Source organism: Tachypleus tridentatus, chromosome 8, assembly GCF_004210375.1.
Source record: "Tachypleus tridentatus isolate NWPU-2018 chromosome 8, ASM421037v1, whole genome shotgun sequence".
NCBI classification, from domain to species: Eukaryota; Metazoa; Arthropoda; class Merostomata; order Xiphosura; family Limulidae; genus Tachypleus; species Tachypleus tridentatus.
In genome coordinates, this window is record NC_134832.1 from 47,007,484 (window position 1) to 47,023,746 (window position 16,263).

Consider the following 16,263-nt stretch of genomic DNA (forward strand, 5'->3'; position numbering starts at 1 on the left):
TCATCAGAACTTACTAGAGTTGCACCTGTGCTATTAATAATATCTACCAAACGAAAGGATAATTTCTCTATTCCTTCCTGTTCACTTCCCCAACCATGTACAAGCATATAAAAAGAACCCCTGCGCCATAGTGTATGTAACTTTTTTGACTACATTATTTTAACACGGTATCAGTCATCAAACAGGTGGCAGCACTGCCTATGTATGGATGGCTCGTATTGTTAATCGAAATGTTATTTTAAATATCTCCTCATAGGTCATTAGGACGTTACAATACGGTACAGTGTTTACTTTTGTAACAATATATATGTAATTACTAATCACAAGTTCTGGTAATGTCTGTAAATATAGTAAAACGTTTGAATTTATTGTTTTTCCTTATTACATTATAAAACCAAAACAGTATTTTCATCTAGTTTCACTGAAGTTACGCAGTTTCAAACGTAGTACCTACTCCTATAAGTATTATTAATAACTGGAAGTAATTTAAAAATCATAATTCTTGTGTTAACAATAGTATCATTACCCCTTGTAGTCAGCTTTCTTACAGACGTTTGTTGTTCTTTAAAGAACTTAAATACAGGGTGAAACAGAAATTACCAGCCAACAATTATAATAGACAATCAATAAATATTATAGTGTGAAACGTATTGTATTTAGAACTTGGTTATAAATACAAATTTCCTATGTGTACTGAAACATGTTATAAAAACACGTGAATAAAAACTTAAAATAAAGTTAATGTGGGGATAGCTAGCATCAACCCTTTTTAATCAATGTAAATAAAATTATAGAGATGGCATTTGTATCATCCTTCCATAATAGCACAGGCACTAATTAACATATAACAATATATATCATTACTCAATATATATATATATATATAACTGTTGGATCATAGTTGAGGTTAATTTGTCATATGTTTGTCTCTCAACATTCTCCATACACTGTCTCGTTTTAGCTTTCTTTTTAAGTATTTTTTAAATTACTGTTGGATTCATATCACTCACCTCCTTTTGAAGGTCACCACATCTTTGACCTTTTTTGAATGTCATCATTTGTGCATTTTGCGAAAAACATATGCTTTGTCTAAAATAATTATTTTGACACAATTATGTCAAGATAAAATGAATTGTTAATGTCCACTAAGTACCACCACACGGTAATGAATTGTTAATGTCCACTAAGTACCACCACACGGTAATGAATTGTTAATGTCCACTAAGTACCACCACACGGTAATGAATTGTTAATGTCCACTAAGTACCATCACACGGTAATGAATTGTTAATGTCCACTAAGTACCATCACACGGTAATGAATTGTTAATGTCCACTAAGTACCACCACACGGTAATGAATTGTTAATGTCCACTAAGTACCACCACACGGTAATGAATTGTTAATGTCCACTAAGTACCATCACACGGTAATGAATTGTTAATGTCCACTAAGTACCACCACACGGTCGTCATTACATTGTTGTTTTATCAAACAATCGCTAGTCCCACACAGATGTTCCTAAAATCAAATAAATTGATACGTAACGAATTACAATATTTTACTCTCGCTGATGAAGCTAGTAATGAACACAAACATATCACGATTGTAGTTACAAACATCTGAGTATTTAATTAACTAATTTATATTAAGAATGTTTCAACTAAGTCCCCTCTAATATTGTGGGTTTGTTTTTAAGTATGGTTCAACTAAGTCCCATCTAATATTGTGGGCTTGTTTTTGTCCTCTTTTCTCATTTTAATACTGATTCTTTGTTAAATATTAAGGGATAATATTCTATATCTTTTAGTATAAAGTAAATAAATCCTGGTGGTTAATCACATGTCAGTTATTTTGTTTCTAACGCTAGTAGTAATTGATTAACGTACCCTAAAGTTTAACTCAGAGTGAACATGGTCGTTATTTGTATGTAAACTAAAGTAATTCTAAATTAACCTGACTCGTCCAGATACGCTATGCCAGTCCAGAAAGACTGTTCGAAAGACTCACCGACCTACGATTCCTGAGTATCGACTTTTTGAACACGTTCCTACTAACCTACAGGGCGTTTAGTGACGCTGTCACCGTACTCAAGGCGCTGAAAAAAGTGTATTACAACCCTGAGATACAGTTGAACATATCTTTTCAGGAGTCGACGGGGTAAGAACGTAACCATTATTTTCAGTGAACTTTGAAAATCTACAATATTATTATTTTTATCTAAGTGTATTTAATTTCTGCAGGCTTAATCTGGAAAAACGTCTGAGTAACTGAAAGTCGCGCGAAAGTCTAATTTTCTTCATAACAGATTCTTATAAAACCTTTAGTTACGTGAAGAAATTATTCACACCCTGTTGTCACGTGAAGTTCTTCACACTATTTCACACCCTGTTGTCACGTGAAGAAGTTCTTCACACTATTTCACACCCTGTTGTTACGTGAAGAAGTTATTCACACTATTTCACACCCTGTTGTTACGTGAAGAAGTTCTTTACACTATTTCACACCCTGTTGTTACGTGAAGAAGCTCTTCGCACTATTTCACACTCTGTTGTTACGTGAAGAAGTTCTTCACACTATTTCACACCCTGTTGTTACGTGAAGAAGTTTTTCACACTATTTCACACCCTGTTGTTACGTGAAGAAGTTCTTCACACTATTTCACACCCTGTTGTTACGTGAAGAAGTTCTTCACACTATTTCACACCCTGTTGTTACGTGAAGAAGTTCTTCACACTATTTCACACCCTGTTGTTACGTGAAGAAGTTCTTCACACTATTTCACACCCTGTTGTTACGTGAAGAAGTTCTTTACACTATTTCACACCCTGTTGTTACGTGAAGAAGCTCTTCACACTATTTTATATCCTGTTGTTACGTGAAGAAGTTCGTTATAAGGTGAGAAGTAGTCCAACTTGTCTGTAAATAGCGCACATGTGATGTGATATTAGACATCACGAACTCTAGTCCTTGATACTAACAGGTGAATGTGTCACACTTTTGCAACTGCTATTATGAAAGATAGCAGCTCAACTTACGTTTTTCAGTTTTGCTCAGTTAATAGGGACACGCTTTGTCAACCTAGCATCGAAATGCAGAAGCTAACATGCCTAAATTGACAGAAGCTTTTGTAATTTAAAGTTAGATTAACTAAATACAGATGTAAATTTAAAGATGCAAGGAGATTTAAATTATTAATGTTTCCACGATTAATAATAAGTAATTTCTTTCCCGTGAATGACTGAAAAAAAACGCATCTTTAAACTTCAAAATTTGTCTTTGGGAGAGACAGCCTTAGACTTATTCCCTGAGAAGTCCTGCCTTACATGACATGACGCTTTATTATAAGCCAATCATTCACCTTTTCCGTAAAAAAAAATGATGAATTTATAGCTGCAATTCTGTTATGAGATAGTGATCCAACCAGCTGGAATTCTGGATATAATTCTTTCTTTATAACAACTTCCGATATACCAGTTTGGAGACACTTTCCGGGTTATTTTATTATGGTGAATGTATGCTCTACAAAAAATAAAAAACTTAAGTACATAAAATTTTGATCATTAGTAGTTATCCTGATGTCTGGATAACTAACTATTCTTTATGTCTTGAGTAACTAATACCGATGTCTTAGGTAAATAATCCTGTTGTATTGGATAACTAATCCTGATGTCTGGATAACTAATTATTCCTTATGTCTTGAGTAACTAACACTGATGTCTTAGGTAAATAATCCTGTTGTGTTGGGTAACTAATCCTGATGTCTGGATAACTAATTATTCCTTATGTCTTGAGTAACTAACACCGATGTCTTAGGTAAATAATCCTGTTGTGTTGGGTAACTATCCTGATGTCTGGATAACTAACTATTCCTTATGTCTTGAGTAACTAACACCGATGTCTTAGGTAAATAATCCTGTTGTGTTGGGTAACTATCCTGATGTCTGGATAACTAACTATTCCTTATGTCTTGAGTAACTAACACCGATGTCTTAGGTAAATAATCCTGTTGTGTTGGGTAACTAATCCTGATGTCTGGATAACTAATTATTCCTTATGTCTTGAGTAACTAACACCGATGTCTTAGGTAAATAATCCTGTTGTGTTGGGTAACTAATTCTGATGTCTGGATAACTAATTATTCCTTATGTCTTGAGTAACTAACACTGATGTCTTAGGTAAATAATCCTGTTGTGTTGGGTAACTAATTCTGATGTCTGGATAACTAATTATTCCTTATGTCTTGAGTAACTAACACTGATGTCTTAGGTAACTAATCCTGATGTCTGGATAACTAATTATTCCTTATGTCTTGAGTAACTAACACTGATGTCTTAGGTAAATAATCCTGTTGTGTTGGGTAACTAATCCTGATGTCTGGATAACTAACTATTCTTTATGTCTTGAGTAACTAACACTGATGTCTTAGGTAAATAATCCTGTTGTGTTGGGTAACTATCCTGATGTCTGGATAACTAACTATTCCTTATGTCTTGAGTAACTAACACCGATGTCTTAGGTAAATAATCCTGTTGTGTTGGGTAACTAATCCTGATGTCTGGATAACTAACTATTCCTTATGTCTTGAGTAACTAACACTGATGTCTTAGGTAAATAATCCTGTTGTGTTGGGTAACTAATTCTGATGTCTGGATAACTAATTATTCCTTATGTCTTGAGTAACTAACACTGATGTCTTAGGTAACTAATCCTGATGTCTGGATAACTAATTATTCCTTATGTCTTGAGTAACTAACACTGATGTCTTAGGTAAATAATCCTGTTGTGTTGGGTAACTAATCCTGATGTCTGGATAACTAACTATTCTTTATGTCTTGAGTAACTAACACTGATGTCTTAGGTAAATAATCCTGTTATGTTTGGTAACTAATACTTTTGTCTGGATAACTAATTATTCCTTATGTCTTGAGTAACTAACACCGATGTCTTAGGTAAATAATTCTGTTGTGTCGGGTAACTAATTCTGATGTCTGGATAACTAACTATTCTTTATGTCTTGAGTAACTAACACCGATGTCTTAGGTAAATAATCCTGTTGTGTTTGGTAACTAATTCTGATGTCTGGATAACTAATTATTCCTTATGTCTTGAGTAACTAACACTGATGTCTTAGGTAAATAATCCTGTTGTGTTGGGTAACTAATCCTGATGTCTGGATAACTAATTATTCCTTATGTCTTGAGTAACCAACACCGATGTCTTAGGTAAATAATCCTGTTGTGTTGGGTAACTAATTCTGATGTCTGGATAACTAATTATTCCTTATGTCTTGAGTAACTAACACTGATGTCTTAGGTAAATAATCCTGTTGTGTTGGGTAACTAATCCTGATGTCTGGATAACTAATTATTCCTTATGTCTTGAGTAACTAACACTGATGTCTTAGGTAAATAATCCTGTTGTGTTGGGTAACTAATCCTGATGTCTGGATAACTAATTATTCCTTATGTCTTTAGTAACTAACACTGATGTCTTAGGTAAATAATCCTGTTGTGTTGGGTAACTGATCCTGATGTCTGGATAACTAATTATTCCTTATGTCTTGAGTAACTAACACTGATGTCTTAGGTAAAGAATCCTGTTGTGTTGGGTAACTAATCCTGATGTCTGGATAACTAATTATTCCTTATGTCTTGAGTAATTAACACTGATGTCTTAGGTAAATAATCCTGTTGTGTTGGGTAACTAATTCTGATGTCTGGATAACTAATTATTCCTTATGTCTTGAGTAACTAACACTGATGTCTTAGGTAAATAATCCTGTTGTGTTGGGTAACTGACTCTGATGTCTGGATAACTAATTATTCCTTATGTCTTGAGTAACTAACACTGATGTCTTAGGTAAATAATCCTGTTGTGTTGGGTAACTAATCCTGATGTCTCGAAGAACTTATCTTGATGTCTTGGATAATTAATACTGGTGTTTTGGGTAATTAATGCTGTAGTTTTGGGTAACTAATACTGGTGTCTTCGGTAACTAATACTAGTGTCTCAAATAATTAATCCTGATGTCTTGAGTAACTGGTACTGATGTTTTGGGTAACTAATATTGGTGTTATGGGTAACTGATATTGGTTTCTTGGGTGACTAATGCTGGTATCTTGGGTAACTCATCTTGATGTCTTGGGTAAGTAATCCTGATGTCTTGGGTAACTGATTCTAATGTCTTGAGTAACTAATACTGGTGTTTTGGGTGACTAATACTGGTATTTTGAGTAACTTGTTCTGATATCTTGGATGACTAACCAAGATGCACAGAATGCTTCAAAATGTAAATTTAATAAACAATCACTTTGTTATTGACGTCAAGTTAAAGAATCCTCCAGAGAACAGCTTTAAAAACACGATCAGTTCATTCTGTACTTAATAAAAAACAAGTAAAATGTTTATGCTGTGTTTCTAGTGTCTTTCAAACAGCTGGACATAACAAGCTGGTTCATGCAGGTCTCTAGATGCCATATCTGCTGAAAACGCTCCAACCGAACTTGGCGTGACGTACGTTGACTATGAGTACACAAGACGTGAAAGTGGAGCTTCTGGTGTCAGTGACAGAGAACAGAGTCTTTCAACCTCGGACGGTTTGTCAAATGTTTATCAACCTCAACCACTCCAGGCTCTTCGAAACCAACAGCACTGGCGTCTAAGCCACAGAAAATGTGAGTAAACGTTACAGGCCATAACAAGTGTACATTGAACATACGTAAACAGTACAGGTCATAATAACTGAAAGTTGAAAATATGCAAACAGTACAGACCATAACATGTTTAAGTTGATATTTTAAAACAACACAGACCATAGTAAGTTTAAGTTGATATTTTAAAACAACACAGACCATAGTAAGTTTAAGTTGATATTTTAAAACAACACAGACCATAGTAAGTTTAAGTTGATATTTTAGAACAACACAGACCAGAGTATGTTTAAGTTGATCTCTTTACAACAACTCACTTTCAAAACAGTTCAGGTCATAAAAAGTTTAATAAAAATGATCAAAGGGTAATTCTATCTTTAGTATTTTGCTCTCCAGTATTTTGAGATACAATATTTTACAGGTTGTGTGAAACCCTTATATTATGGTATATATGTGTGAATAATTGACTTTTCTGGTATTTTCGTATGTGTCTTAAAGAAGAACGTTTATTGACGTTGTTTATATTGTAACAGATGGATTGTTTTGATCATGCGCAATACTGAAAAATTTATTTTTAATGTTAGTATCGGAAAAATGTATTTGGATTGTGGAAAATAACATTGTATAAAGAACAGACTTAACAGGTAAAAAAATCACTTGTAAATTCAAAGTATTGAGGCTGATATGTTATATATCTGTTCTGTTTGTATCGGACAAAAGTGTGTGTGTTTTCTCATAGCAAAGCCACAGGGTGCTCTCTGCTGAGTCCACCAAGGGGAATCGAACCCCTGATTTTAGCGTCGTAAATCCGTAGACTTACCGCAGTACCAGCGGGGGACAGATTAAAAGTGTAGTTCTTAAAATGAAAATATTATTTACCGAATTTCCCTGGAAACGTGTTTGTTTCTGTGAACATACGATCAGAATAGGGCCCGGCATGGCCAAGCGTGTTAAGGCGTTCTACTCGTAATCCGAGGGTCGCGGGTTCGAATTCCGGTCGTGCCACACATGCTCGCCCTCCCCCAGCCGTGGGAGCGTTTAAATGTGACGGTCAATCCCACTATTCGTCGATAAAAGAGTGGCCCAAGGGTTGGTGGTGGGTGGTGATGACTAGCTGCCTTCCCTCTAGTCTTACACTGCTAAATTAGGGACGGCTAGCACAGATAACCCTAAAGTAGGATTGCGCGAAATTCAAAACCAAAAAGAAACAAACAATCGGAATTTTTAATTTTATGCAAAATGAGACAACAGATAATACAGTTGATATCAGTTTAACAATTAATAATAATAATATCATTAACGGTTATATATTAGAATATTTTCTAAGTTAAATAGAATATTATGTTGCCATAGTTGACTCACCTTGTTTTTATGAAATATTTCTATTGTGAAATATACAATTAATTAAAAGCAATTACATTTAAAAAGTCTTTATTTTTAGAATTATTACTTAACAGATCCAAGAAGTACTAATAATGTGATCAAAACAAAAAGAACTGAACATTTTTAATGATCCTAAAAATTCATAAACAATTTATGTCGTGTTTCACTGCGATAATTGGTTAATTAGTTGGCGAAGATAAAGAAAGAAACCGAAAACGAAACTATATAAATTAGTTTTTCATGATTTGTTTACTGTCCAGTTTTGAAACTGTTCTTTTTGTAGTCGAAGAAGAGCAGAAAGAACAAAGTTTGAAAAGAATTCGAGAGACTTCAACAATATCTCCTGGTATTGAGCCTTTGACGATTCCGGGTTTTCAGCCGTCAACTCCGGATTTTCCATCTGGAACAGTACAATGTGATGCAGGCGGTGGATCAGAAGAGTCGGAAGACAAAAAAGAGGTTGAAAGTTCCCTCTTAGCCATTCCTGGTTCGTCCGTCCAGTCGTCCCAGTCCTGTGATACTCTGACGCCTGATGGTACTGAGACCAATGGTCCGAGCACTCCTACAAACCTAAGTAGTACCACGAGCACAGCCACTCTGGTCGGGAGTGTTGGGAGTAGTGAGTCTCCAAGAGTCAGTCCTACAAGGTAATTTAGTAGAAGGTTCTATCTATCTAATAGTTACGAGTGAGGGTTTGTTTGTTTGTTTGTTTTTGAATTTCGCACAAAGCTACTCAAGGGCTATCTGTGCTAGCCGTCCCTAATTTAGCAGTGTAAGACAAGAGGGAAGGCAGTTAGTCATCACCACCCACCGCCAACTCTTGGGCTACTCTTTTACCAACGAATAGTCGGATTGATCGTCATGTTATAACGCCTCCACGGCTGAAAGGGCGAGCATGTTTGGCGCGACGGGGATGCGAACCCGCGACCCTCGGATTACGAGTCGAACGCCTTAACACGCTTGGCCATGCAGGGCCTACGAGCGGGGGAGGGATCTAGTACGGGATTTAGGGAGTGGCTAGTAGATGGGGTCCCGAAGAAAAGCAACCCGAATTGGTTGACTCCAATAACTGTGTATATGACAGAGAATAAGGTGATGGTATGTGTTTTACCGGGGAGATATCCCCCCTCATTTTTAATCCTTATTATATTTTGTTGCCCCTTGACGTTTTTATTAACTCAGAAAAATGGGAGATTATCCACTTTATCCACTTTATTCACTTTATTCACTTTACCTTTCCTGGATAATCCCTGTAATTGCTTTATCTCTCAAAACAAAATAACCTGTTTGAAATACCCAAGAAGATGATTGAATACATCGTTTGAGTAATCGAGAAATGTAGTTTGGATTATTTGGAAAAGACAGTAAAATGAATCCATTAAGTGCGTGTGTGTGTTGTTGTTGTTTTTTAATGTAACCTACATAATCTGCTAAAATAAAAGTAATTCACTTCCTTAAGTAAGACAGAAGAAAGAATGATGGGACATCTTCTGGTAGTATTTCTAGAAATTTAAGTAACTTTGTTTTAGGTTGTTCAATAAACAAGTTCATTCACTTTACTTTTTGTCTTATAAAACAAAACACCCAGTACTTGACGGGTATATACCCAATCGTTGTGTATCTTTTTCCCAAAGTAAGCAAATAAAAAAACCTAAAAATACATTAAATTTACTGAAACTTGAATTATAGGTTCCCTTTAAAAGATCTCATGAACGACATGAACCATTTCAAGTTTTATGAGAAATCTAGAAATCTTATTACAGATAATAAACATTATGAGAAATTTAGAAATCTTATTACAGATAATAAACATTATGAGGAATCCAGAAATCTTATTACAGATAATAAACATTATGAGAACATTATGAAAAATCTAGAAACCTTATTACAGATAATAAACATTATGAGAACATTATGAGAAATCTAGAAATCTTATTACAGATAATAAACATTATGAGAAATCTAGAAATCTTATTACAGATAATAAACATTATGAGAACATTATGAGAAATCTAGAAACCTTATTACAGATAATAAACATTATGAGAACATTATGAGAAATCTAGAAATCTTATTACAGATAATAAACATTATGAGAACATTATGAGAAATCTAGAAACCTTATTACAGATAATAAACATTATGAGAACATTATGAGAAATCTAGAAACCTTATTACAGATAATAAACATTATGAGAACATTATGAGAAATCTAGAAATCTTATTACAGATAATAAACATTATGAGAACATTATGAGAAATCTAGAAATCTTATTACAGATAATAAACATTATGAGAAATCTAGAAATCTTATTACAGATAATAAACATTATGAGAACATTATGAGAAATCTAGAAACCTTATTACAGATAATAAACATTATGAGAACATTATGAGAAATCTAGAAATCTTATTACAGATAATAAACATTATGAGAACATTATGAGAAATCTAGAAACCTTATTACAGATAATAAACATTATGAGAACATTATGAGAAATCTAGAAATCTCATTACAGATAATAAACATTATGAGAAATCTAGAAATATATAGGAAATGTGAAATTTTTAAAACTTTGTTATTGTATAATTATGATGTTTTAGAAACTACATTATATCAGCCTGTACACTCCATTATATCATATCCATATCTTATAGATCGTACTTCCTTAGGAGTTTGAAGTTTCTGATACCTCAGCCTGTACACTCCATTATATCATATCCATATCTTATAGATCGTACTTCCTTAGGAGTTTGAAGTTTCTGATACCTCAGCCTGTACACTCCATTATATCATATCCATATCTTATAGATCGTACTTCCTTAGGAGTTTGAAGTTTCTGATACCTCAGCCTGTACACTCCATTATATCATATCCATATCTTATAGATCGTACTTCCTTAGGAGTTTGAAGTTTCTGATTCCTCAACCTGTACACTCCATTATATCATATCCATATCTTATAGATCGTACTTCCTCAGGAGTTTGAAGTTTCTGATACCTCAACCTCTACACTCCATTATATCATATCCATATCTTATAGATCGTACTTCCTTAGGAGTTTGAAGTTTCTGATTCCTCAACCTGTACACTCCATTATATCATATCCATATCTTATAGATCATACTTAGGAAGGAGTTTGAAGTTTCTGATCCCTCAGCCTGTACACTCCATTATATCATATCCATATCTTATAGATCGTACTTCCTTAGGAGTTTGAAGTTTCTGATACCTCAGCCTGTACACTCCATTATATCATATCCATATCTGATATATCGTACTTCCTTAGGAGTTTGAAGTTTCTGATACCTCAGCCTGTATAATCCATTATATCATATCCATATCTTATAGATCGTACCTCCTTAGGAGTTTGAAGTTTCTGATCCCTCAGCCTGTACACTCCATTATATCATATCCATATCTTATAGATCGTACTTCCTTAGGAGTTTGAAGTTTCTGATACCTCAGCCTGTACACTCCATTATATCATATCCATATCTGATATATCGTACTTCCTTAGGAGTTTGAAGTTTCTGATACCTCAGCCTGTATAATCCATTATATCATATCCATATCTTATAGATCGTACTTCCTTAGGAGTTTGAAGTTTCTGATACCTCAGCCTGTACAATTCATTATATCATATCCATATCTGATAGATCGTACTTCCTTAGGAGTTTGAAGTTTCTGATACCTCAGCCTGTACAATCCATTATATCATATCCATATCTTATAGATCGTACTTCCTTAGGAGTTTGAAGTTTCTGATACCTCAGCCTGTACACTCCATTATATCATATCCATATCTGATATATCGTACTTCCTTAGGAGTTTGAAGTTTCTGATACCTCAGCCTGTATAATCCATTATATCATATCCATATCTTATAGATCGTACCTCCTTAGGAGTTTGAAGTTTCTGATCCCTCAGCCTGTACACTCCATTATATCATATCCATATCTTATAGATCGTACTTCCTTAGGAGTTTGAAGTTTCTGATACCTCAACCTGTACACTCCATTATATCATATCCATATCTTATAGGTCATTATTTTTCAGGATATTTGCTCCTCAGGACTTTCCTGCACAAAATAGTAAGCACCACACGACTCAAGACACCTCACCTCAAGCTCTCCCCTCTTCGTCAATGGAGAAAGATCGGAAAGCGCCACCTGTTGTCCAGTCCAGTCAGTTTTCTCCAAACGTTATTACATACTTACGAGTGAGAGGAGGTAGGAATGTTTAGTACTATACTGATGTGTGTTCTTTTCATTTTCATAAAATTATCCAATTTTTTGCTGCTCAGTCTTCGTGGTATGGGGGTATTGTAGCTTCAGAGTGTTTCCAGACGTTTCACTAAGACCACAGTTAAATTTATTAAGGACATTTTTGATCTATGTTTGGAATTAGAAAAACCAAGTGTTATCCCACTCTCCTGTCAGTAACTTGGTTTATTAGTCAAATAGTTTACTTTATTATTATTTTTTATACACCAGCTCCATTTTTAATATTCAAAGAATCTCAACGAACTCTTATTTAACATTATAACACTACATTATTATGTATATTATTATTATGTATAATTATTATACATTATAATGTAGTTTCTGTCGTAAACCGTAGTTCTCAGCTAACACCTGTTTACCACTACGATGTAGGATCTATTCTACTCTACAGTTTTAAACACCTGTTTAACACTACGATGTAGGATCTATTCTACTCTACAGTTTTAAACTAACACCTGTTTACAACTACGATGTAGGATCTATTCTACTCTACAGTTTTAAACTAACACCTATTTAACACTACGATGTAGGATATGTTCTACTCTACAGTTTTAAACTAACACCTGTTTAACACTACGATGTAGGATCTGTTCTACTCTACAGTTTTAAACTAACACCTGTTTACAACTACGATGTAGGATCCATTCTACTCTACAGTGTTAAACTAAAATCTGTTTAACACTACAATCTAGGATCTGTTCTACTCTACAGTTTTAAACTAACACCTATTTAACACTACGATGTAGGATCTATTCTACTCTACAGTTTTAAACTAACACCTGTTTACAACTACGATGTTGGATCTATTCTACTCTACAGTTTTAAACTAACACCTGTTTACAACTACGATGTAGGATCCATTCTACTCTACAGTTTTAAACTAACATCTGTTTAACACTACAATCTAGGATCTGTTCTACTCTACAGTTTTAAACTAACACCTATTTAACACTACAATCTAGGATCCATTCTACTCTACAGTTTTAAACACCTATTTAACACTACGATGTAGGATCTATTCTACTCTACAGTTTTAAACTAACACCTGTTTACAACTACGATGTAGGATCCATTCTACTCTACAGTTTTAAACTAACATCTGTTTAACACTACAATCTAGGATCTGTTCTACTCTACAGTTTTAAACTAACACCTATTTAACACTACGATGTAGGATCTGTTCTATTCTACAGTTTTAAACTAACACCTATTTAAAACTACGATGTAGGATCTATTCTACTCTACAGTTTTAAACTAACACCTATTTAACACTACGATGTAGGATCTATTCTACTCTACAGTTTTAAACTAACACCTATTTAACACTACGATGTAGGATCTGTTCTACTCTACAGTTTTAAACTAACACCTGTTTAACACTACGATGTAGGATCTGTTCTACTCTACAGTTTTAAACTAACACCTGTTTAACACTACGATGTAGGATCTGTTCTACTATTCAGTTTTAAACTAACACCTGTTTAACACTACGATGTAGGATCTATTCTACTCTACAGTTTTAAACTAACACCTGTTTACAACTACGATGTAGGATCTGTTCTACTCTACAGTTTTAAACTAACACCTGCTTAACACTACGATGTAGGATCCATTCTACTCTACAGTTTTAAACTAAAATCTGTTTAACACTACAATCTAGGATCTGTTCTACTCTACAGTTTTAAACTAACACCTATTTAACACTACGATGTAGGATCTATTCTACTCTACAGTTTTAAACTAACACCTATTTAACACTACGATGTAGGATCTATTCTACTCTACAGTTTTAAACTAACACCTGTTTACAACTACGATGTTGGATCTATTCTACTCTACAGTTTTAAACTAACACCTGTTTACAATTACGATGTAGGATCCATTCTACTCTACAGTTTTAAACTAACATCTGTTTAACACTACAATCTAGGATCTGTTCTACTCTACAGTTTTAAACTAACACCTATTTAACACTACAATCTAGGATCCATTCTACTCTACAGTTTTAAACACCTATTTAACACTACGATGTAGGATCTATTCTACTCTACAGTTTTAAACTAACACCTGTTTACAACTACGATGTAGGATCCATTCTACTCTACAGTTTTACACTAACATCTGTTTAACACTACAATCTAGGATCTGTTCTACTCTACAGTTTTAAACTAACACCTATTTAACACTACAATCTAGGATCCATTCTACTCTACAGTTTTAAACACCTATTTAACACTACGATGTAGGATCTATTCTACTCTACAGTTTTAAACTAACACCTGTTTACAACTACGATGTAGGATCCATTCTACTCTACAGTTTTAAACTAACATCTGTTCAACACTACAATCTAGGATCTGTTCTACTCTACAGTTTTAAACTAACACCTATTTAACACTACGATGTAGGATCTATTCTACTCTACAGTTTTAAACTAACACCTATTTAACACTACGATGTTGGATCTATTCTACTCTACAGTTTTAAACTAACACCTGTTTACAACTACGATGTAGGATCTGTTCTACTCTACAGTTTTAAAATAACACCTGTTTAACACTACGATGTAGGATCTGTTCTACTCTACAGTTTTAAACTAACACCTGTTTACAACTACGATGTAGGATCCATTCTACTCTACAGTGTTAAACTAAAATCTGTTCAACACTACAATCTAGGATCTGTTCTACTCTACAGTTTTAAACTAACACCTATTTAACACTACGATGTAGGATCTATTCTACTCTACAGTTTTAAACTAACACCTGTTTACAACTACGATGTTGGATCTATTCTACTCTACAGTTTTAAACTAACACCTGTTTACAACTACGATGTAGGATCCATTCTACTCTACAGTTTTAAACTAACATCTGTTTAACACTACAATCTAGGATCTGTTCTACTCTACAGTTTTAAACTAACACCTATTTAACACTACAATCTAGGATCCATTCTACTCTACAGTTTTAAACACCTATTTAACACTACGATGTAGGATCTATTCTACTCTACAGTTTTAAACTAACACCTGTTTACAACTACGATGTAGGATCCATTCTACTCTACAGTTTAAACTAACATCTGTTTAACACTACAATCTAGGATCTGTTCTACTCTACAGTTTTAAACTAACACCTATTTAACACTACAATCTAGGATCCATTCTACTCTACAGTTTTAAACACCTATTTAACACTACGATGTAGGATCCATTCTACTCTACAGTTTTAAACTAACACCTATTTAACACTACAATCTAGGATCCATTCTACTCTACAGTTTTAAACACCCATTTAACACTACGATGTTGGATATGTTCTACTCTACAGTTTTAAACTAACACCTGTTTAACACTACGATGTTGGATATGTTCTACTCTACAGTTTTAAACTAACACCTATTTAACACTATGATGTAGGATCTATTCTATTCTACAGTTTTAAACTAACACCTGTTTAACACTACGATGTAGGATATGTTCTACTCTACAGTTTTAAACTAACACCTATTTAACACTACGATGTAGGATCTGTTCTACTCTACAGTTTTAAACTAACTTCTGTTTACAACTACGATGTAAGATCTATTCTACTCTACAGTTTTAAACACCTGTTTAACACTACGATGTAGGATCTATTTTACTCTACAGTTTTAAACTAACACCTGTTTACAATTACGATGTAGGATCCATTCTACTCTACAGTTTTAAACTAACATCTGTTTAACACTACAATCTAGGATCTGTTCTACTCTACAGTTTTAAACTAACACCTATTTAACACTACAATCTAGGATCCATTCTACTCTACAGTTTTAAACACCTATTTAACACTACGATGTAGGATCTATTCTACTCTACAGTTTTAAACTAACACCTGTTTACAACTACGATGTAGGATCCATTCTACTCTACAGTTTTACACTAACATCTGTTTAACA

The 16,263-nt window shown here is 34.0% G+C and overlaps 1 protein-coding gene across 1 annotated transcript in view; it reads left to right on the top strand.

Moving 5' to 3' along the window:
* Positions 1-1,404: 1,404 nt before the first annotated feature.
* LOC143223900 (uncharacterized) overlaps positions 1,405-16,263 on the top strand; it is an 88,609-nt gene continuing 73,750 nt past the window's right edge. The window contains exons 1-5 of the mRNA XM_076452375.1: positions 1,405-1,428; positions 1,969-2,159; positions 6,465-6,676; positions 8,319-8,682; positions 12,095-12,267. Coding sequence (XP_076308490.1) covers positions 1,405-1,428; positions 1,969-2,159; positions 6,465-6,676; positions 8,319-8,682; positions 12,095-12,267 — 964 coding nt within the window. The remainder of the gene's footprint in view (positions 1,429-1,968; positions 2,160-6,464; positions 6,677-8,318; positions 8,683-12,094; positions 12,268-16,263) is intronic.